Source organism: Belonocnema kinseyi, chromosome 7, assembly GCF_010883055.1.
Source record: "Belonocnema kinseyi isolate 2016_QV_RU_SX_M_011 chromosome 7, B_treatae_v1, whole genome shotgun sequence".
Lineage (NCBI taxonomy): Eukaryota > Metazoa > Arthropoda > Insecta > Hymenoptera > Cynipidae > Belonocnema > Belonocnema kinseyi.
The window spans coordinates 68,396,837-68,421,486 of NC_046663.1; the positions used below are offsets into that span (position 1 = coordinate 68,396,837).

Here is a 24,650-nt window from a genome sequence, read left to right on the forward strand (position 1 = left end):
TTTGGAGAAAATAGCGAATTTATTTTTCCGAAAAACGAACAAATGCGGTGGGAGATCGATCACCAAAAATGAAAATTCGATTTTTTGGACCACCCTAACCAACAATGTCGAATTTCATTAAGTCCTGCACAGTCGGACATGACTTATTTTTCAAAAACTATCAAACTTACTTACAAACAAAATTAGTTCTTAACAAGAATTATTCAATATTTACAATTATGGCATTATTAAGTTTATACAATTAGATTTTAACAATATTATTGCATAACGATCTTTTTCCATCGGGAAACATAAACTCTTTTTCTCTCTGAATACAGAGAGATCCTTTCACAACAGATCACAGCTGTTAAAATAAAGAAATTTTGTGCCATTTTAATACCTTTTTGTAAATACCCTTTCCTACTTAATCGTCCGGAATTGGCGTGTTGCAATTCCCATGCCATAATTTTATTTCGGAATCACATTGAGAATAATTGGCAAAGACGTCTGCATATCCACGATCTCGCCACCATGTGCACAATTGTCTGTTCCACCCACAATCAATTGTGTGAATGAATTCTGGTCGTTCCATTCCCAGAAGTGTATAGAAATCTTGATCGCCTAGATGACCCTTGAAAGAAATATTTACAAATTTGTAACCTTTCACATGCAATTCTTTTGAGTTCGTTACACTCTTATTGTTCAAGGAAACTGTATTATCATCAGAGAATAACAGAAATTCATAATGTCTTTTCTGACTAGATGGAGCTATGAATTAAGTATCATTTAAGGTTAAATGGTAGTCTCTACTAAAGAGATAGAAAGAAGAATCCTTTTTCCTAAATACACGCATTATTTTGTCAGGTGTTACAAATCAAATTTGTCAAGGAATCTGTATTATCATCAGTGAATAACAGAATATCTTAAGGTCTTTTCAGACTATATGGAGCTATAATTTAAACATTTTTAAAATCAATTTGAGGATTATTCTGAAATATGAAAATATTTCTGAAAAAGAATTCTGTTATATAATAATTTCTGTTATTTTTTGATGATACTATAGATTCCCTCAAAAAATTGAATACGTAACACCTGGCAAAATAATTCGTGCATTTGTGAAAAAGAATAGATCTTTCGATCTCTATAGTAACTTAAGGGAAAAGCACCTAACCGGCAATCGAAAGTTCTGTGGTTTGATTCCCAGCACAGCGAAGGGAATCTTTTTTTTTCAAAAAAAAAAAATTAATTTAAGGGTAAATGGTAGTCTGTGACGCAATTAAAATTTGACCTTGTAATGTTAATTTTGTACGCCTTTTTTTCTTAAGCTAAACAAGTTTGTATTTGTCGAAATTTTTGGAGAAGGAAGAAAATATATAAGCAGATATCGGTTGGGTCCCTTGGGGTATTTATTTTGTAAAGAAAAGCGGTACTTTCAAGTTTTTCGTGACTACCTTGTAGCAGATGAAGCGACGGAAAAGTTTGGAGTTGGAAAAAGCCTGTAGCGCCGCTACGTTTCTTTTGCGAAAAAGTCGCAACTTGTTAGATAGTTCAACTTAGATCGACAGCTGTGAATACTCAGTCGGTAACACGGCTTCATTGAAAAATCATTCACTAAAAGAATTAATTCTAAAAAAATATTTAACTGGAATACTTGAAAATTTTAACCAAGAAGAAAATTTTTTAAACAAGGCGATTCACTTTCAAAGACAAACATCATATTCTACAAAAACATAGATTTTTTCTTAAATACGTGCATTTTAAACGAAACAATTGAATTTTTAATTAAAAGAGGCCATTTTTCAACCAAATTGTCGAATATTGAAACCAAAATATTAATATTCTACAAAAAAAAATTCAAACAAATACTTCAATTTTGAACTAAAAAATATCATTTTTCAACAGCAAAACGAATAGTTAAATTTTCAGTTGGAGAAATTAATTTTGTAACCAAACTGATGAATATTCAACTAAAATGACGAATCTTAAAGTAAAATAATTAAATTTTAAATAAAAAAAAAATAGTTTTAACCTAAAACAATGAATCTTCAAATTAAATAGTTGAACTATCAACAAATTCGACGAATTTTGAAACAAAAAAGATAATTTTCAATCAAAAATTGATTAATTACATTTTTAGTAAAAAAAAAGTTTAACCAAACAAATTTATTTTTTACTAAAATTATGTAATATTCAGCTGGAATAGTATTTCCAATTTAAGTTGAAAAAGATTATTTTCCACAAAAAAAGAAATAAATTTTCAATAAGATAGCTAATTTTTAAAGCAATGATATGAATTTTTAATAAAAATAATCAATCTTGAACAAAAACATTAATTTTGATGAAAAAAGTTTATTTTTCAACCAAGCAAATTTATTTATAACATAAAAGATGAATTTTCATTAATGCATTTGTCTTTTTCAATCGAAAACTAATTTATTTCGTTCAAAATTCACATATTTTGTTTTAAAAAAACCGACTTTTTTGTTAGAAAATCGACTTTTTTAAATTTAAAACCTGTTTTGGTAGAAAATGATTTTTTTCTTTGAAAGTTAATCTCATTGTTTAAAAATTATTCTTTCCGGTTGGTAATTCAAGTATTCCATTTAAATATTCCTAATTTTAAATAATAATTCATCTTTTATGTTATAAATAAATTTGCTTAGTTGAAAAATAAACTCTTTTCATCAAAATTAATTTTTAAATTGAAGATTCATCATTTATATTAGAAATTCATTTCTTTGCTTAAAGAATGAGCTATTTTACTGAACATTTGTTTCTTTTTTTGTAGAAATTCATTTTTTTCTTTAACTTAAAATAAAAATACTATTTTAATTGAAAATACCATTTTTTTATTAAAAAATTCATTTGCTTGGTTAAACATTCTTTTTTTTTTTTGACTGAAAATGTAATTATTCAATTTTTGTTTGAAAATTCGTCGAATTCGTTGAAAGTTTAATTATTTCATTTGAAGATCCATTGTTTGGGTTTAAAACTAATTTTAAAAAATTTTAAATTGAATTATTCTAGTTGAGTTTTCATCATTTTAGTAGAAAATTTATCAATTCGGTTACAAATTAATTTCCCTAACTGAAAATTTAACTATTGCTTTTGTTGTTGAAAAATGATATTTTTTAGTTCAAAATTAAAGTATTTGGTTGAAAAATTAATGTATTTTTTGAAAAATCTTTTTTGTAGAACAGTAATACTTTGGTTTCAATATTCGACAATTTGGCTGAAAAATGGCCTCTTTTAATTAAAAATTCAATTGTTTCGTTTAAAAATCACGTATTTAAGAAAAAATATATGTTTTTGTAAAATATGATGTTTTTCTTTGAAAGTGAATCGCCTTGTTTAAAAAATTTTCTTCTTGGTTAAAATTTTCAAGTATTTCAGTTAAATATTTTTTTAGAATTAATTCTTTTAGTGAATAATTTTTCAATGAAGCCGTGTTACCGACTGAGGATTCACAGCTGTCTATCTGAGTCGAATGATCTAACAAGTTGCGACTTTTTCGCAAAAAGAATGTGGCGGCGCTAGAGGCTTCTTCCAACTCCAAACTTTCCCGTCGCTTCGTCTGCTACAAGGCAGTCACGGAAAACTTAAAAGTACCGCTTTTCCTTGCAAAATAATTACTCCAAGGGACCCAACCGATGTTGGCTCATATATTTTCTTCCTTCTCCCAAAATTTCGATATACTAACTTATTTAGTTTAAGAAAAAAAAAGGTGGACAAGATTAACATTACAAGGTCAAATTTTGATTGCGTCACAGACTACCATTTACCCTTAAATTAATTTTTTTTTTTTTTTTTTTTTGAAAAAAACAGATCCCCTTCGCTGTGCTGGGAATCAAACCACAGAACTTTCGATTGCCGGTTAGGTGCTTTTCCCTTAAGCTACTAGAGAGATCGCAAGATGTATTGTTTTTCACAAATACACGCATTATTTTGCCAGGTGTTACATATTCAATTTTTTGAGGGAATCTTTAGTATCATAAAAAAATAACAGAAATTATTATATAACAGAATTCTTTTTCAGAAATATTTTCATATTTCAGAATAATCCTCAAATTTATTTTAAAAATGTTTAAATTATAGCTCCATATAGTCTAAAAAGACCATAAGACATTCTGTTATTCACTGATGATAATACAGATTCCTTGAACAATTTGATTTGTAACACCTGACAAAATAATGCGTGTATTTATGAAAAAGGATTCTTCTTTCGATCTCTTTAGTAGCTTAAGGGAAAATCATCAGAACGGCAATTGTAAGCGACGGAGATCTTTTTTCACATAAAATTAATTTTAAAAAATCTTTTTTCTCTTTTGAATTCTTAAAAATGGTTTGAAATGGGTGATTTTAAATTGCCGGTCATTTCACGGGTTTGTCCTGGTCAATTACAGGCCTCACAGTCCCTATGAGATAAAATATACGGACCAAAGGGTTTTTTTTTACTTCTGTCACACTCAAAGGGTAAAAAATTAATAATAAATGAATAAGATTTCAAAACAATTCAAATTAAATTTGAAAGAATACAAATGAATGGGAACACATTTTAAAAAATCCCATTGATTTCCGTAAAATACGAATGAATTTACAAGGATTTAATGTAAATGAGAAGAATTCGTTTAAATTTATTTTAAAATTCAAGGCAAATGAGAAAAAAGTCACGGTGAATTTGAAAAAATAAAATTAATGAAAAACAATTTAAAAATATAAAAAAAACTTCATGGAATTCAATAACCTCAAAATAAGCTAAATAAAATTCAAGGTAATTCAAAAGAATTTGTTGCAATTGCTAAGAATCCAAGGTGAGGTTACAAGACTTCAGGATCAATTTAATAAAAACTTTTAAAAATTCAAAAAATCTATTGAATTAACTAGAATTAAGCAAATTTAGAAGAATTTAAGTGAGTGAAAAAAAAATCAAGAGAATTTAAAAAAATTCAGGCTAAATTAGAAGAATTCAATTATTGTATTTGAAAAATTCAAAACAATTCACGATGAATTAATAAGAATTCAAGGTGAATTCCAAATTATAATTTTGAATCTCCTCAAATTTTTAAAACCCTAAGAAATGTCTTGGATCTGAAAATAAATTGTTTAAAAACCACTAAATTATTATTAAGTTTTTCAAAATTCTATTAAATCTGGCAATATTTTCTGAAATCCTTGAAAATTTATTAAAATACCTTGACAGCTTTAAAAAAACCTTATAATTATTGAAATCCTAGGAAGCCTTACAAAATCCCGTGACATTTTTTTAAATGTCATAAAACCTTATAGACCCTGTAAAATCGTTCCATATTTTCCAAAATTCTACAAAATAAATTACCCTAAAATATTTCAAACGCTTTAAAATCCCTTCGTATTAATGGAATTAATTAATGATACCTCGGAATTTTTCTAAGTTCTCTAAAATATTTCAAATTAAAAGCTCTTGAAAATGCATTAGAAGTTTTAAAAATAACCTAACATCTTAAAAATCTCTTGAAATGATTGATAATTATTAAAAATTTCTCGGAATCTTAAAAAATATACCCTGAAATATTTCAAAAGAATTCAAAAAGAATTATTCAAAAGAATTTATTATTAATTTTTTTCGGTCCATTAAAAAGAGTTCGAAAGATTTGTATGATTTCTCACGATTTTTAAAGATTTCAAAGATTTCTGAATTGGTTCAGGGAATTTCTGAAAAGAATTTTAATTCTGAATTTGAATACAGATTTTCTTAAATTCCCTATTTATAAAACAGAATTAAAATTAGTTTCGACCGTTCCAGGTAAAAAATTATCTGTTCCTAGTCAAATAATAATTCTTTAGGAAAATTCCCTGTTCGAAAGTAAAAATTACATTTCTTTGCGGAAATTCCGTGCCTCAAAGTCTAAATTATATTACTTTATGGAAATTCCATGTTCCAAGTAAAAATTACAATTCTTTGCGAATTCCCTGCTCCAAATTCAAACTTATAATTCTTTGTGAGAAGTTATTTTATATTTAATTTATTTATTACCCGTCATAACTTAAATCTTAAAACCCGTCCAATTAAATCTTCGTGAAATCATCGAAGTCTTCGTGAAATCTGTTAAATGTATTCGAAATGTTCGGTGAAAATGTTGAAATCTTTGGGAATAATTGAGAAAATCACTGAAGTCTTTGTAAAATCTTTTAAATCTATTTGAAATCTTTGCGAAATATTTGTGAATTTTTTTAGCTTTAAGAAATAATTCTAATCTTTCTAAAATCTTTGGATAGCTTAGCTAAAACTTTGAAATATTTGGCAAATATTTAGTAAAATATGTGAAATTATTGAAATCTTTTAAAACTATCCGAAATCTTTACTAAATATTTGTGAATTTTTTTCTATCTTTAGGAAATATTTTGCAATATTTGTTAGATTATTTTAATCTTTGTGAAATCTTTGCAAAATCATTGAAATCTCTATGAAATTATAAAAATCTTTTAGAAATATTTGATCATATTTGTAAAAATATTGAAATTTTTGGGAAATATTGAGAAAATCATTGAAGTCTTTGTCAAATCTTTTAAATCTATCCGAAATCTTTGAAATCTTTTATAATATTCGTGAAGTTATTGAAATATTTTAAATCTGTCAAAAGTCTTTGCTAAATATTTCTGAAATTTTTTTAATCTTTAGGAAATATTTGGTAATACTTGTCAGATGCTTAAAATCTCTCCAAAACCCTGGGGATATCATTGAAATCTGTTTGAAATCTTTGGAAAATAATTGAAATCTTGGCGAAATATTTGTCAAATAAGTCTGTTAAATATTTTTAATATTTGTGAAATATTTGGGAAATCCTTGAAAACTCTGTGAAGTTATTTAAATCAATCCAAAGTCTTTGTAAAATCACATAAATATTTTAGACACTTTATAATATTCGCGAAATTATTGAAATCTTTGAAATCTATTCGAAATCTTTGCTAAATATTTGTGAAAATTGGTAAATCTGAAGGAAATATTTTTAAATATTTGTTAGATTATTAAAATCTTTGCGAAATCCTTGGAATGTCATTGAAATCTTTGGGAAATAATTGATATCTTGGCTCCATCTTTGGAATCTATTGGAAATATTTGTTAAATAAGTCTGTGAAATATTTTGAATCTTTGTGAAATCTTTGGATAATCATTTAAATAATTGGCAATTTGAATTAAATGTTTATTATTAATTAATAATTGTTTACTTATTATTTATGCAGAATTGTTGGGCGTGCAAATGGAGGCATGGAGACAATAAATACCTTGAAGTGATATTTTTCAACCATGTGCTCAACACTATCTCTGCTGATAATTTGATCATACTCAAGAGATTTTCGTAGTCTGTCTAAGTTAATGAGTATCACTCCGCTGTTGTAACCGGGGTAACCACCGGAATAACCAGGCTCGCCGAAAGTAGTTTTTGGATTTTTGCTTCTATAGAGGTACAGAACGTGACGATAAACAGGAGTTAATTCTGGGGCCAGACCGAATAAGTCTTGTTCTCCAAAGCTGTCGAATTCCCGGAAAATTTCTTTGACGTCTCTTCTGAATTTGGTATCGGCGTCAAACATTACTGCTACATTTTGTTCCGGCGGTGCTATCCTGTGTAGGCCCAGGGAAAGAAAAAAGAGGGCATCTGAGTAATAAGTTCCTGGTTTGCTACTGAAATGAGGCGACATAACAGACACTATGTCTTCTAGTTCAAATGCCAGCTTATGAACGTCATAAAATTCCACCTGAAAAACATTATAATTAGTCAATTCTATTTTTATATCTTGAAATTTGTAAATTTAAGTTTTTACGGTTTTACTACTTTTTTAAATTAAAAGCCAATATGATTTTGGTGAAATATTATTATTTGATTACATGATATAAGTAAATGCAATTTAAAATTAAAAGTATAAAATTTTAAAACATAAGCTCTTAAAATTGAAAAATTTCAGGCGGAAGTACTGAAAGTTGAACAATTTTTTGAAAAAGGAGTTGAATGGTATCATTTCTAATTCAAAGCGTTGGAAATAAAACAATTTTATTTTGAACTGAAGAATCTCAAAATTGAATGATTTCACACCATATTTCAAAAATAGGACAATTTCCAAGCGTTCAAAATTATTTAATATTTTCAGATTCGAATTTCGATAATTTGGTTTATTTAAAATTTAAAACAATTATAATTATATTATCTATAATTAAAAACTTTCAAAACTGAATAATTAAACATTGATAACTTTTAAAATTGTTTTGTGCTGTTTAACAGAAAAAAATTATTACAATTTTAAGGCCGTAAAACACTTATTCAAATTGGTGTCACGTAGGTGTCACATGACTAAGAGATTCTCATAATTATCTATCAATGTGAGGATGTGAAACTCATGATAAAGAGGTTAGGCCACGACCTGCTGTCAATTCTGACTATTTTGATATTATAGCTTTATTTCTTCAGGTTTATGTGACAAAAAAAAGTTAACCTGTTGTAATATTTGGTTTAAGAGTCAGTAGTATGTTGAAGGAAAACAGTAAGTACAATTAATAACACATTTTAAAATCGTAGATGTTTACGAATATATCTATTTTCGGTAGATTTCCTCTATTGTTTTTACGAAACCATTCCTTGACATATTTTTTTAAACAATATTTTGCGACTTCTATTTTCGATGTGCAAATAACCAAAACAAAACAATATATAAACATATTTTATGGGCGTTTTTATAATTATAATTTTATATACTATATGATTCATTTATTGCAAAAATGATACCTAACTTTAGAAACAACCCTATTATAGAAAAGAAATTGAATTATCATAAAAAAATAATTTAAAAATAAATAGTAATTTTAAGTGGGAATCATTAAGGGCATGTGATACTTAGAAAATTATCGATTTTATCAGTTTTAGGTTCCCTCAGCTTTTTTTCTAGAATAATGAATATTTTGTCTTAAAAATTTGGGAAATGATAGCGAACATGCTAAAGGACGTCCCTGCACACTTTTTTTGTGGATCAATTCCAAAAAACTTTTATTTTGCTGAAAACGTGTGGGTATATTTCGAGGTTATGTGTGTTACAATTCTCCCGAGCGTTACTTCCAAACTGCACAATATTTTTGGCCGAAAACTTTAGACTTACAAATAAACATAAAACTATGTCCCGCAACTAACCTTGTTTGTAGACAATCAAAAAAGTTTATTTCATAAATAGTTTCCAAATTACCGGAAAGGAAGACCTGAAAAACGACGTAACCTCAAAATAATGCACATAATTACAATTTATATTTAGCACAATATATTTTTTGTTAATATCCCTCAAAACAGAGTCCACCCTACCGAAAACAATGTTTGAGTATATACTAAAAATTCTTTATGTCCAAGAATCTCAGAGAAATTCTCCGCAGGCACTCAGGTAGATATTTTTAAAGGTCCAGGAAGCTCGTTTAAATGGTCTGAAGGCTTTAAAATATCCTTTCCGAAATTGAAATAAGAATACGATCATAAATAACGAGCAGAGAGGCTATCTCAATAGAGTAGCCGACACTCAAGGGTCCTTTGTTAAGCTTTTCGATTAAAATTTAGAAGTAGATTTTTTTAATTTCATAGTTAACAGCCTAAAACATAATAATTCGGAATCTATGGGTTTCGATAACTTCAGATATCTAACTTTTTTTTAATGCTTAAAATTGGAATTAATAGAACGTTTTTCGTAAATGGAAGGAGATACGCCAAAAAACACAACATTTTTGAATTCTACTAGAAAATTTTATATCAGTATATAAGCTATAATTATAAATAAATATAATGAGAAAATTCATCAATTAAAAAAAGTGTTAATAATTTGAAGAGAAATTTGAAAAGGGAAAGCGGATTAGCCACGACCAACTACTGTAAATAACTCTGCCCGCCCGGTACGTGACAAATACAAAAGGAACATTATATTACCCTCGCACCATTCTTAAGAGGACCACTAAAAGGATCTTGAAAAGGACCCAAATCTCTGAAAATATCTCCGAGACTATTTTGTTTCAAATCGACTTTGTTTATAGACTCAAATGGGCCAGGTTATTTCGCTAAAGAAAACTCAGAGATTTCTTTCGGTAGGGCAGGGGGACTCCGTTATGATATTTTATGACATCTCCGAATTCAGTTTTTAAAATTTTTCATTTTTGTGGCAAAACAGCCGGGAGAACTGTAACCCATTGACCACACGACGAAGTATCACATACCCTTAAGGGCCCTGCAAATCGAGGCAAAATCGTAGAAATAAGATTTAGGGCAAACAGTGAAGCCATTTTATCTGATTTTTTGTAAAAATACTCTAAATAGTATAAAGATTATCCGTACAGGCCGATTTTGCCGTGAAGAATTTTATTTTTCATGTAAAAAGTAAAAGAAATTTTCCTCGATAGCATCGTTGTTGTAATGTGTTCTGCTATTCAGCGAAACAGGGAGCCGGTAAGGCAGTTTTCGAGCTCGGATTTTCCTTTGAGCGATCGAAGCGAGAAAAGAAAAAAGTGCCTGGTACTACTCTGACCGACAGTGATTCATTCAGGGGCGAACACACCGTATACGAAAACTAGGGGCCCTTGCCTAAATTATTCCACTACACTCTCGCTTTCAGTCAAGTGACGGGGGTTGCCTTCAAATGGCCTTGGATTGCTTTCGGGGTGACAGAAACGTAAGCAGTGAGGGCCGCCTGACTCGTTTCCAATTGTAATATATGTCTATATGTACAGGGTGGACACGCTGGGACTTACATACATGGCGAATCGAATGCTACCCGAATTGCACAATGGCAGGAGAGAAGACATTATACAAGGGTATTTTCATAATTTTCATAGTAATTACAAATAATAAAAGTGTTTAATTAATAATGAAATGAGACATGTGAACTGAGAAGTAAACGTCAATTTCTTTCTGTGCCAATAACAGTATGGAATGTCTGCTCAGTGACAAATATTATAAAATAGTAATAATATTCTGCGCTTCCAGTGGGCGAAAAGTGAATTGTGTTTACCGCTTATTTACGGCATAAAAACAGGTATGTTATGAATAGACAGGATATGTTTTAAATGAAGTGAATGAAATATTACGTGCATAAACTTTAAATTAACATTGCCTACATTTACTTACAGCGATTTGAGCTATTAGGGCAAACAAGTGAATCTGAACATAACCTCGAGATAATGACAGATCGGCCCCGCTGTTTATAATACTTTTGATTGATTATTCTTTACCAAAAAAATGTTTGGTGGTTTTGAATGTTTATCACTGACAGTGTCGGCAGTCATAATTTAAATAATAATTACTTATTAACAATGTAACAATCATTATTTATTAATCAGTTTAATAAGTTAAACATTATTTCTTAATTTAAAATTTGGTTACCATTATTTTTTACACACATCGATCCTATGAGAGTTTGGGGACGTCCGTTATAATATTTTATAGCATCTCCGAATTCAGTGTTAAAATTTTTCATTTTCATGGAAAAAACCCGAGGGAAATTAACTCGATTTACCACACTACGAGGTATCACATGCCCTTAAGGAGGTACCATTGCTACAAGAATTTTCATTACCATTTCAACCAAACTTTTACGATATCTAAATATAATCACCAAAAGTACTCAGTTAAAATCTCATAAGCCTACGGTACTTTATAAATAAGTTATTAACGTTTTTAATTTCATCACATTTAACATTGCGTCTTATGAGAGATGGCGTTTTTGAGCTCTTCACTGAGTGATATCTAAGTAACCACCATTAAGATATTATTGATAATTTTTTAAATGTAAAACAAGTATTTCAAAATTGAGGTGCAAAAATAATATTAACCATTTGGTTCCTGCATATACATGAAAAAAAATATTAATCACGAAACTTGCGCTTCTGAACGTTGACTATCGCAATCTGGCAACATCGCGAGGCGTGATCAATGTAGATCTCAGTCAGCCGTTGATTCATGTCGCCGGCGACATGATCACAATGTTGCCAGATTTCAACTCAGTAAGTCATACGAGTGTAGGTATTACGACTGCGTGTCGACTGATCTCGACAGTAGCGACGGTACCTCCTTAAGACTTGCGGTAAGTGCCGTTTTTCGGAGATAATTGTTTTTTTTTATGTAATGACCGAAGATGGAAAGAAGAAATTGAAACTCCAGCATTCATGTTGACGTGAAGTATTCTACTATATCTATATAAACAGGGAGTTAATAAGACCATTTTCAAATACTTTTAAGTTAAAATGCCACTGTGGAGAAAGAATTGAATGATTCTAACGGCAAAACGAAAAACTTCAGGATTCGCATTCAGGGACACCATATACTGAAGAGTTTAGAAATGATAAATAATAAGCAATGAAAAAAATAAATAAAAAGAAAATTGAACAGTTTCAAGATATTCGCGTTTTATTTATTTTTTAATTAATTAGTTGAAGGGTTGCAGTACAGAGTGGCATACGACCCTGTCACATATGAATAACTTTTAAAAAGTCACCGTTATCCTAAAAAAAGACCGCTGAAATGAAGATTTAAAAAAGGAAAATGTTAAGTAAATACTATTTTAAACATGCTTACAAATTTTTATTAACTTAAGCTGCTTATAGCGATTTGCGATCTTTGAACATATCTTTGGAAATATTTGGCAATGTAAAATAATAATAAATAATACATAAAAATAAAATAAATATATATAAATAATACGCTTTCGATACTTTTTGCGTATTATCGATGATCCACTTATCAGTTAAGCAATTAGTAATAGTATTTATTGCTTCCAAAGCCCCTTCGTCCATCTCTCTTTCTACCACAGATGATGCGAGAAAGTATAAGTTATATGGTGGATTCAGGGGGAAAGTCCTTCCGAGGGGCCTGCAATTGATACGTCCAGAGGCGTTAGTAATGATGAGCAAGGCGTCCAGGTCATGCTTCCTGAAGCTCTCCAGCTCATGACTCTCATCAGAAGTGCCATCTACGGATAAAATGAGCACTAGCTTCAAGAGGCCATTCACTGAAAATAGGAATTGTGACCAGGCTTCTAATTTCATATTATTATAAAGCATTTGCCATTATATAAGTAAGAAATTTGTATTTACCTTTTAGCACGTCATTGAATTCTGGCGAATCCATCGATTTTTGAAGATCAAAGGCGTACACATTAAGTATCAGTTTGTGGCGATCTGATACCATCAAATTATAGTCCGGAAGAGTTATATGGTACTCCAGGTACATAAGTAATGGAAACTGCTGATTGGCTGCTGGGAGCCCAATTAGTATGAGAGCATTATCAGCCTGAGAAATGAAAGCCGCCTGCTTCGGCCCAAGCACTGACACCAACGCTTCAACTGATCTAGAAATTATTCAGAAAAATTATTAAGGAACATGAGTATCGTTTCAAGGCGATGATTATCACTAGTTTCATTATCAGGAAGTATTTAGAAAAGAAATCGAAATTTTAAAATTATATTTACCTTATGCTTGCGCCGCAAAGCTTTTCATCTGGATGCTGTTTGTGGTGGCTTGTTTCAGCATGGCTGCACTTGACAGGCACTGTCATAATATTACTAGAATTTCATGGTATAAGAGCGAAACAGGTACAAATGCATGGCAAATCAAAACCCAAATGAGTTAGTTGCTCATGGAGCTCATATAGAATCTTGATGTATTGTTTCCGTATCTTTTTCGTCCGACGTCGTTCATCGGCTGGGCTGCCTATTAAGAAGATGCCCACAATGGCTTTCAGCAGTTTAGGTTGGTCTTCCTGTGTGCGAGGCCGCCCTGCTGTATCTCGCAACTAAAATTAAATGAAAAAATGGTTAAATTTTGGTGTCATTCATTATAAACTAAATAAAGCACAAAAAAGGGTAAAATTACCTTTAATTCTTTGGCTACATTCGAATTGGCAATAGCCAATTTTTTAATTGCTTAATTTTTTTTGCGCTATATATTTAATCTCAAGCTTCGCTTTTTTCTTTTTCATAAAGGTGAAAGTTAATTTTTTTATCAATTTTTTATCGAGCACAGCAATTCTTTTAAGAGTGTTTTTTTTTGCAAAGGCCCCCATCTCTCACCTGCTTTGCAAAAAAAAGCCTCCTAAAATAACTGATATTTATTTTTTGAGTTTTTCCTGTGCAGCACAGCCGTTAATTGAACAGTCCTCAATTTATTTTTATGAATTAACAAGTTTATATTTCTTTATCAATTTTTTATCGGGCGCAGCAATTCCTTTAAGAGTTTTTTTGCAAAGTAGGCGAAAGATTGGGGTCTTTGCAAAAAAATTCCCTTGAAAGAATTGCTGCGCTCCATAAAAAATTGATTAAAAAAAGACACTTTTGGCCTTGATGAAAAATAAAAAAGCGAAGCTTGAGATGAAATATACGGCGCAAAAGAAACAAGCATACTGTTTGCATGAAAAAATCGAATTATATTAGTTAAGATGTATTACGCTGGACAGACTGGCAGACTTCTTAATACTACGATAGAGGAACACAAAAGTGATGTTCGTTTAGGACGCTGTTACAAGCGTGTTCTTGCCAGACATACAAAGGAATTTGTTGATGTTGACCATGAGTTTGACTGGGATAATGTTCAAATTTTTCATAGTGAAAGTAATGAGAGAAAGAGGGAATTCGTTGGATTCTTGTTTTATTTAAGGGGCTAGTACACAAATAAAGACCCTTTTTCAACAATTATTTTTTGGTAGTAGACTTTATGACATAAAAGTGGGTTTCTCAGCATATTATAGTACATATTTTTAAATGTAAAAAAAAATTTTTAATCTTTTTTCATGACTTCCCGTGGAGATACGCCAGCCCGAAAAAAATCGATTTTCATTCGGAGGCCACGATAACTCCACTTTGGCTTATCCGAAGCACAAAATCCAAAAAGATTCTTAAAAACACATGCGTGGGTATCGGTTGAACCTCAATTATTAAAAAATATTAAAAAATCAATTAATGGTAGAAGTTTTTGTATTTTTGACCGTTTTTTGCAAAGTAAATTGTTTTAAAAAGTTGTTAAATGTTAATGAAAAATTATGATCGAGGGTCATACGATAGCGATACACCTTATCAAAATTTCCTCCAAGTTTGAGACAAATCGGCCGGAATCGTGGCCGCCAGCTTAAAAAACACCGTTTCGAGAAAAACGCGTTCAAAATTTAACCTTTCGAAGCACAGCGTATCATATATGATACACAGAATAAATGTAGTTATGGGCAATTTATGGGGGCTAGAACAGTGAAACTCGGTAATCTTTGGTTTTCGGGGACGCTGAAAACGAACCCGACGTCAAAATGGTAAAATTCAAAATGGCGGATGCAATATGGCGGACGAAACATATAAAAATTGATCCGATATGCTACATGTTTGCTACTCGGAGGTTTTAAGGGTCGCTGAAAACGAATCAAACCTCAGAATTGAAAAATTCAATATGGCGGACGAAATATATGAAAATTGATCCGATTTGCTTGATGTTTGCTACTCGGGGGTTTTCAGGGTGGCTGAAAACGGATCCAAAAGACTAAAAAACCTGCACTAATACTACCGGATAAGTACTAAATAATTGTTCAAGTCGTTTTTCAGGACACGTTTTTTCGATCTAGTGGCGCCATTTCGAGTTCACGAAGCCTGAGCTTACATTAAAAGTTGGTTCACGCACACCGTGCGTTACGAGCGCTTCGGGGGGCCTCGCTGCGAATTTCGGTTTTCAGACACTTTCAACACGCTTTGAGACAAATGCTGGTTTCTATCCTATTTTTAGATGTATACAGTGACCAAAAATGAAAAAAATTTTTTTTGGATTTTTTAAAAAATTATTTGTGTACTAGCCCCTTAACAGGATGTTGCATCAATTTGATTATTGGACGTTAAATGTGATTTTTAATTTGGATTTTGGTCTAATTAAAACTTCTTCAATTTTGATTTAACAATTTAATTATTCCTCTTATTATTGCCATTTAATTCACCCCCGTTTACGGAAAAAATCTTTAACACCTGTATAAATAAGATGAAAGATTTTTGGACTACTTGAAAACCGTCCAGTGACCAAAATACACCGAGAAAAAAATCCCCACGACCCAGGATTGAAAATTGAAAATACAACGAATTCTAAAATTGTTCATATTTGATATTTCATACAATTATCTTTATAATTTGTGGGATACCATTTTTTATGCGCATGTGTGGGATTTTTTAGTACCAAAATACATTTTTTAAAATCTGCCACCCGCGCGGGCACATTCACATCGCGCGAGGCTCGCAACTTTGAGCGCGCCTAGAGCGCGCGATTGTTGGTTTTCGCGCTCGATTTTCTATTTACCTGGAGCTAACGCGCTCGGACTTTGTATTTTTCTCACATTCGCATATTCGCGCTCGGTTCTTGCATTTCTCGCACATTCGTGCACAGACCTTTCGTGTTTTTTACGATAAAAATTTGAATCTTCGATTTTTTTTAGCAAACTTTAAAAAGTTCTTTAGACAGTCTTACAGGGTCTTTAAAAAGTAATGTTTTTCTTTTTTTTGCTTTTTTTTTTTTTATTGCAAATTTTAGTTTTCGTTTGGTTTTTTGGATTTTGAAAATGCTATAATTTTGCACGGTGTGCCTGAACGTTCGTTCTAGAATGCTTCAGAAACAGTTTTGAAAAAATTAAAATCATTCTTAGAGCCGTTTTTTATTTTTGGTTTTTTAATGTCAATTTTTTAAGTAATTTGAAAAAATGGATTTATTTTCGAAATAAGTTATGTTTAAAATACGGAAATGATATTTATTATTCTTTTTAATGTAAAACTTGTATAAGAAGTGTATTTCTACATAATTTTTAATGTACTATTATATTCTTGTACACGTACAGCCTTTATTAAATTATTGGAAAAATTATCATTACTTTCTTTAACCTTGTATTTGTATGATTTGCATATATATGCAACAAATACAAATACAATATTAAAAAGAATAATAAAAATAATTTTTGTACTTTAAATATAACTTATTTCGAAAATAAATAAAATAATAAATAAGTTATGTTTAAAGTACAAAAATCATATTAAATATTATTTTTAATATAAACCTTGTAAAATAAGTGTATTTTTACATAAATTTACATACGTTGGTACATAAATAATTATTAATTATTAAAATTATTATTATTAACACAATTCTCAAAATTCAATTCAAATTTGAGCCTGGAGATGATGTTGGGGTCATTCTGACCCCATGTAAGTTATGGGGGTTGAGGTAAATTTAAAAAAAAGTGTATTTTACATAATTATAATTATGTAAAAATACACTTATTATTCAAGATTTATATAAACCCCCATAACTTACATGGGTCAGAATGACCCCAACATCATCTCCAGGCTCAAATTTTAATTGGATTTTTAGAATTTTTTTATACACTACAAAATAATTTTCATTAAAAAAAAATTATCAGAATCTAATTTCTATGCATTAAATAGTATCTGTGAATTTTGTCAAGTTGGAACCATGTATACAATCAATATCACAACATTTCAAAAGTCAGCTGGGGTCAATGTGACCCCATGTGAGTAATATATCATTTTTCAAAGGTATAAGTGATGGGGGTCAAAAATAATAATAAATATCATTTTTGTATTTTAAACATAACCTATTTCGAAAATAAATCCTTTTTTTTCCAATTGCTTTAAAAAATCATATGAAAACAATAAAAAATAAAAAAAACGGCTCTAAGAATTATTTTAATTTTTCTTGGAAATTGTTTCCGAAGCATTCTTGAACGAAATCCAAAAATAATATCAGACCTCTCTTGTCACCCCCATTTTACCGTGTTTATAGACGACAACGTAAAAACTATTTTTTTCTGACTCAGGGGGTCTCAAAACGGCGACATTTGATGGAATCCGCGAAAGCTATTTTTCACATAAAACCAATACCTTCTCATTAGAATGTGAATGTAAAATTGGGCAAGGCCGAGGTATCAACATTGAAATTACCACAATTCATAAAGAGAGTTTGAATTAATACAAAAATAAGATTTTTTTTAATTCGCTGTATTTTTACTTTCGATTCCAGGATATTGTCATTTTTTCAATAAAAATTTAAATTATACGTTTATATTTATATATTTTATTTATATGTTTAAAAAAACCTACATGTGCTCAGAAGAATGGAAGGTGTGAGTGAGTAGTGATCCATAAACACTAATTTCTTGCTATTTTCACACAAAATAGGACACATAAAAATGTAGAAAATCTATTTCTGAGGAGCATCCGAAAGGATTTTGGTCCTTAAAGGTTATTAATAGAAGAGTAATTTCAAAGAAAAAGTTAATAATTTGTTGAAGAGACTTACCTTAGTAAAGTGAATAATAAGGTCTGCTTTCTTACAGGTAGCTTTTTTCTTAAATAGCCGGGCGCTTTCTTTTTGGCACACACTACCGCTTAATATGGGGTGGCAGTTTTTGTACGATACAGAAAGCTGATGATAAAGATCGTCCGCCTTTGAAGCCATCATAAAAACACCCAATAACACGCAAAATCTGCCAGGAAGAGCTTCAGCTGGCAACAACCTGCTGTTTGTTTTTATTCGAGCACTTTTATCCTCCCCCCTCTTCGCAAACTTACCACTGCGCCGGTACTGGTATTATCAACTGCCAGACTCTCGCTATAAAGCGGAGCGCTAAGCGTTAGCATGATGCGCAAGCACAATATAAAAAATTCAAGTAAACAAAGAAATGTTTGCCAAAATCCTTTTTACAATTGAAAAAATAAAATTAGAATTGCAGAATATTTTAAAAGATGTATTATCTGCTTCCTATTTAGAGAGATAGTAGAATACTTCACTTTAGCGATGCTGGTGTTGCATTTGTTTTCGGTTATTATACAAAAAAATACAATTATCTCCGAAAAAACGGCATTTGCTGTTAGTCTTACTCTTTAGATTATGTATAACAAGCACTAGACTAGACTAACAGCTTGTCAGTTTGACCTGAGTTTATTAAGTTCGATTTACCGATGGGTGCAGGGGACCTTAAATATCACCTTTTCGGAGTAGAAATTTTTCATTTTTAATGTTTCCCGCATAAAATTACCATTTATTTTGAACTCTTTTTTTAATAATTAAATTTTTTGTTTTTAGATAGCAGGATATAACTAGATAAACAACAAAATAGGAATACTTCAGGACAGCGAAAAACATTCTGTATTATTATAATCATCATTTTAAAAAGAGACAGAAGTTCACTTCCGAGATAATGCTTTGCTGTAAGCTAAAAAAATTTGATTAAAAACAGTTAACCATTTTCGAGGAGATTTCCGGAAATTTTCGCACCGTGAAAAATTCATTTTAAAAACTCGCTGAGTTTTCCTTGGCCAATTATTCATTTTCCCTGACAATTTAATTAGAAAAAATAGTTGAATTGTATCATTTCTAAGTCGCAGCGTTAAAAATTCAACACTTTATTTTTCATAGAAGAATCGCGAAATCAAATGATTTCAGCAGAACATTTGGAATATAGTACAATGTCAAAACGTTAAAAATTTAATATTTTAAGACTCGAATTTGGGAAATTAGGTCATTTAAAATTCAGATGAATTGAAATTGTATTATTTATAATTAAAAGCGTTCAAAATAAAATAATTACAAATTAAAACTTTTGAATTTGGATAATTTTAAATTCAGTGAGATTAAGAATTAACAATTTAACATTGAAAACTGAATTGAATCTTTCAAAGTCAAAGCTTCTGAAACTCTAGAATTTTAAATTGTTAAATAACAAAATTATAATTTAAAATTGAAGCTCATTAGAAAAGTTGATCTGAAATAAAAAAATTAATTGAATTATTCTTTCAAAAACTTTCAATATCAATAGTAACCAATTCAATTTTAACTGCAAAATTAAAACTTATGAAAGGGAAAAATTGAAAATTCATCTTTCAACGTGTAAGTTCAGAATTCTAAAACAGTAACGATTTAAAATTACCTAAATTATTCATTTAGTGATGTATCAATTTCAGATACTTTAATTTGTATCTATTTTTATTTTAAACTTCAGTCTTAATCTCATATCTTTCTTTTGAATTATTATTCATTTTTAAAGTTTTTCAATGAAATATTTAAAAATTTCAAATGATTTATGTATTTAAATCTTCTTAATTCGAAATTGCTTTATATTTACATTTAAAATTATTAAATTAAAAACTGCCGATCAAGGTTTTTAATATAAAATTTTGCAATAAATTTTAGCGTAATGGTCCAGATATTTTAAATAAATATTTAAATTTGAAACTACAATATTGTGCAAGTGCCGAAAATTTCTTCCATAAAGTGAGATCCATTATGACTGAAATTTGCCAATGATCCAGTTCACTCGAAGAACTTTGATTTTTTTTATTAAGATCACTATAGAAATAATACCCCACATACTATTAGAAATATTTTTAATCTATGTTAAATTAAAATATGTGCAAAAAACAGTCTTAAATAGTAAAAAATTGTGATTTAAAATAATTTATTTAATTTTAATGACAATTTACGATGCATAAGAATTTTGTTATTTGTTGCATAGTTTGTCTAGAATATAATTCCATTATAAAATTGATCTATTATCATTTTAACCAAAAATCCGCTATTTTGATCTTCATCGGCGATAATCAGTTTTCTCATAAAACTAAAACCAAATGAACATTCCTTTAGGGTTGAAAATTTAACTATGTAATTTTTTGTACAAAATGTATCTTCAAAGATTAAACTGGTTTGTTAAAAATGCGTATTTTTTGTTAAAATAAATTATTCTAAATTAAAAATGGTTTTGATTGAAATATCAACTATTATATTTTTTATATAATAATCATTTTGTTTGAAAATCAATATTTCAAACTGAAAATTTAACTATTCCATTTTTTGTAAAAAATTTATCTTTCTTAGATGAAACTTGAACTATTTGGTTTGGAATTTATGTAGTTTGTTTAAATTGAGGCTTTTTTGTAGAAAATTAATCTTCTCAGTTGCAAATTTTACTGTTTCGTTGAGAATTTATGTATTTTCTTAGAAATACTTTTTTTTTACAGAAAATTAGTTTCTTTTTGTTATAAATGCAACTGTTTGTTTGAAAATTAAACTGTTATTGGTTTAGAATAAAAATATTTTTCAGCTGAAATATTAAATATTACATTTTTTGTAAAAAAAATTTCCTGTCTAAAGTTCAACTGTTTTATAGAAAACTCATCTTGTCATCTGGAAAATTCAACAATTTAGTAGGAAATTATTTTTTTGTGTTTTAAATATTATTTTTTTTTTATATAAAAATTTATCTGTTACATTTTTGGTTCAAAATTTTTATGACCAATTGACAATTAGCAGTTGAAAATTCATCTTTTTGGTTAAAAATTTAACTATTAAGTTGATACATAAGGTGCTTTGTAAAAAGATAATTTTTTTTCCTTAAGAATTCAACATTTTGGAAGCAATTTTTTGTATTAACTGCAAAATTTTTCTAGGGTGAAAATTCAACTCTTATTGGAAATTCCTATTTTGATTTGATAACTCATCTCTTTTGTTGGAAAATTAATATTTTTTTTATTATAAATGCAACTGTTTGTTTAAAAATTAAACTGTTTTCGGTTTAAATTAAAATGTTTTTCAGCTGAAATATTAAATAATACATTTTTTTTGTAGAAAAAATCTACTTTATTTTGAAAATTCGTATTTTTGTTGAAACAAAAATTTATCCATTTAGTTGAAAATAACCTTTTATGTTAAAAATTCAATTGTTCTATAGAAAATTCATCTTGCTGTCTGCAAAATTCAACAATTTAGTAGAAAATTGTTTTGTTTTTTTCTTGAAAGTTATTTTTTTCTTAGAAAAATGTATCTGTTACAAATTTTTGTTTAAAATGGATTATTTTCTGTTTAAAAATTCCATTATTTGGTTACAAATGTATTCAATTGATTGATAATTCATCTTTTCTAGTAGAAAATTAGGCTTCTTGGTTAAAAATTCAACTATTCGGTTAAAAAATTATTAATTTTTTTAAAGATTCATTTTTTTTTAGTAGTAGATCAATCTTCTTGGTTGAAAATTCATCTTTTTGGTTAAAAATTTAACTATTTAGTTGAAACTTAAGTTGTTCTTTAGAAAGTTCATTTTTCTGACTTAAGAATTCAACATTTTGATAACTATTGTTTTTTTTATCAACTTAAAAATCTTTCTTGGGTTAAAATTAGTTTTTTGTTGAAAATTCATATTTTCATTAGATAACTCATCTCTTTTGTATAAAATTTCACATTTTTTGGCTTAAAATGCAACTGTTTAGTTGAAATTAAATCTGTTTTGGTTAAAGATTAAACTATTTTGTTGAAAATTGGTTGCTTGCGTTCAATTCAACTATTCTTAATTCAATATTAAACCCCAAAAACTTTACCGAATTCCCCTTTCCTCAAATAGTGGCACAGAATTTTTTGATAACCCCTAAACTCACGAGAAAAATTTATTCCTTAAATAAAAAAGTAAATCAGTTTCAGAAAAAAATGTACGTAATTTATGCATGGCTCCAGAACAATAACCAAAATAATACCACTGTTTGATTTTTCAAGAAATATATACATTATTCTGGAGTGACAGGTCTAAAAATAGTCAAATTGTTCAATTGATTGTTATACTGTCAAAATTAAGAAAAAAAATTGTATTCAACTTACCCTCATGCTCTTTTTTGTCACAGATTTAACTACTTGTATCACTTTCTCGGCGATAATTTTACTGGTACTATCAATGATTACGTGGAAGACTATGTCCACTGAACTTAATCTGAGCAAAGACTCGGTAAAAATTTTAAATTTCCTCCTCATTGGCGAATTGCTCGTAACTTTAGTAAATATGCACCAGACATTATAATAGTCCGAAAGATTGAAGAGTTTCGTGTTCGTCTCGAGGAAGACATAATCACTGGATTCATTGCCCACAGCTAAGGCGGATGGAAACCTGCCTTTCTCAGTGACATTCTGCACTGATGAATTATTAACACTCCGGTAAATACCATTCGAAGTTTGGAGACAGTAAATAATGATTACGAAGACGACAGCAACTGTCAGTTTCAGTAGGATTTTGCGTAACAAACGCATTTAATTACACCAACATTATTAATTATCTCCACTCGCCAATCCTTTTCATCTTATTTCTTTAGAAGAAGCACTCGATTTTGTTGCGTATGAATTCATTGTTCGCATTTTCTCATCCAGAAAACTGCCCATCTTCGTTGTGGCAAAATAAATAAAAATACATGAACGCAACGTAGGGTTAAAATTAAATGACAGTTCAGGACGTTCAGGTTCAGGACGAGGACAAAAGAGAGGGGGAAGTCCGCCGGCCATTTTCATCCAACCTGCTGCTGACTGGGTGAATACTCCGCGCGAAAATTTAAACTTCCATTTTTTTTGTTCTTACACAATAGGGTGGTCCAAATTTAGGGATCATCTATAAACTACATTGACACTACGGTTAGTAAGGGGAAGGGGGAGGGATCCCAGTCAAAGTAACGTTGCACACATAAATAAAATTAATCTTTTTTTAAAATTTATTTTCAAGGTTGAAAATTCAACCTTTCGGTTGAGAATTCTTGAACTTCATTAAAAATAGTCTTTTTTGGCAGTAAATTAATCTTTTCCTTTAAACATTCTTCTTTTCTATTCGAAAATTCAGCTTTTGGGCTTAGGATTTTTTCATTTTGTTAAACTTTGTTATTTTTGCTAGTAAATTAATATTTTTGTTTAAAAATGCTTTATTTTATATTTTTATTTATCTTTATTTAAAAAAGGTGAAAATTCAACTTTTTGGTAGAGAATTCATGAATTTTATTGAAAATTCATCTTTTTTGAAAGTAAATTAATCTTCTTTTTCAAAGTCATATTTTTCAGTTGAAAATTCAACTTTTTCGTAGAATTTTCCTTGAATTAGTTCATAAAATTAAACTACTTTCTTAAAAATAAAAAAAATGTATCCTTCTTTCATAAACTTTAACTTTTTGGCAGATGATTCTCGATTTTGATTAAAAATACTTATTTTTTAGTAGTAAGTTAATCTTTTTGTTTAAACTTTCTTCGTTTCTAGTTGAAAATTCAACTTCTTGGTTCAGAATTCTTGAATTTGGATAAAAATGCGTCTTTTTTGGTAGTCAAGTAATATTTTCGTTTAAAAATGCTTTATTTTATATTTATCTTTATTTTAAAAAAGTTGAAAATCAAAGTTTTTGGTTGAAAATTCATGAATTTTATTCAAAATTCATCTTTTTTGGAAGTAAATTAATCTTTTTTTTTAAGTATATTTTTCAGTTGAAAATACATCTCTTTAATTTAAATTTTCTTGAATTAGTTTTTAAAGTTAAACTATTTTCTTAAAAATATAAAAATGTATCTTTCTTTCTTAAATTTTAACTTTTTGGTAGATAATTCTCGATTTTGATTAAAAATTCCTATTTTTTAGTAGTAAGTTAATCTTTTTGTTTAAACTTTCTTCGTTTCTAGTTGAAAATTCAACTTCTGGGTTCAGAATTTTTGAATTTTGTTAAAAATGTGTCTTTTTTGGTAGTCAATTAATATTTTCTTTATTTTATATTTATCTTTATTTAAAAAAAGGTGAAAATTCAAGTTTTTGGTTGAGAATTCATGAATTTTATTGAAAATTCATCTTTTTTGAAAGTAAATTAATCT

At 29.0% G+C, this 24,650-nt stretch overlaps 1 protein-coding gene across 1 annotated transcript; it reads right to left on the minus strand.

Annotated features, from left to right (window-relative positions):
- Window positions 1–23,270, minus strand: LOC117177301 (xyloside xylosyltransferase 1-like). Its single transcript, XM_033367904.1, has 3 exons — window positions 22,644–23,270; window positions 7,243–7,716; window positions 1–610 (listed from the first exon to the last, which is right to left on the minus strand). The coding sequence occupies exons 1-3, from the start codon at window positions 23,064–23,066 to the stop codon at window positions 404–406; spliced, it is 1,104 nt and encodes a 367-aa protein (XP_033223795.1). The 5' UTR covers window positions 23,067–23,270; the 3' UTR covers window positions 1–403.
- Window positions 23,271–24,650: the final 1,380 nt, after the last annotated feature.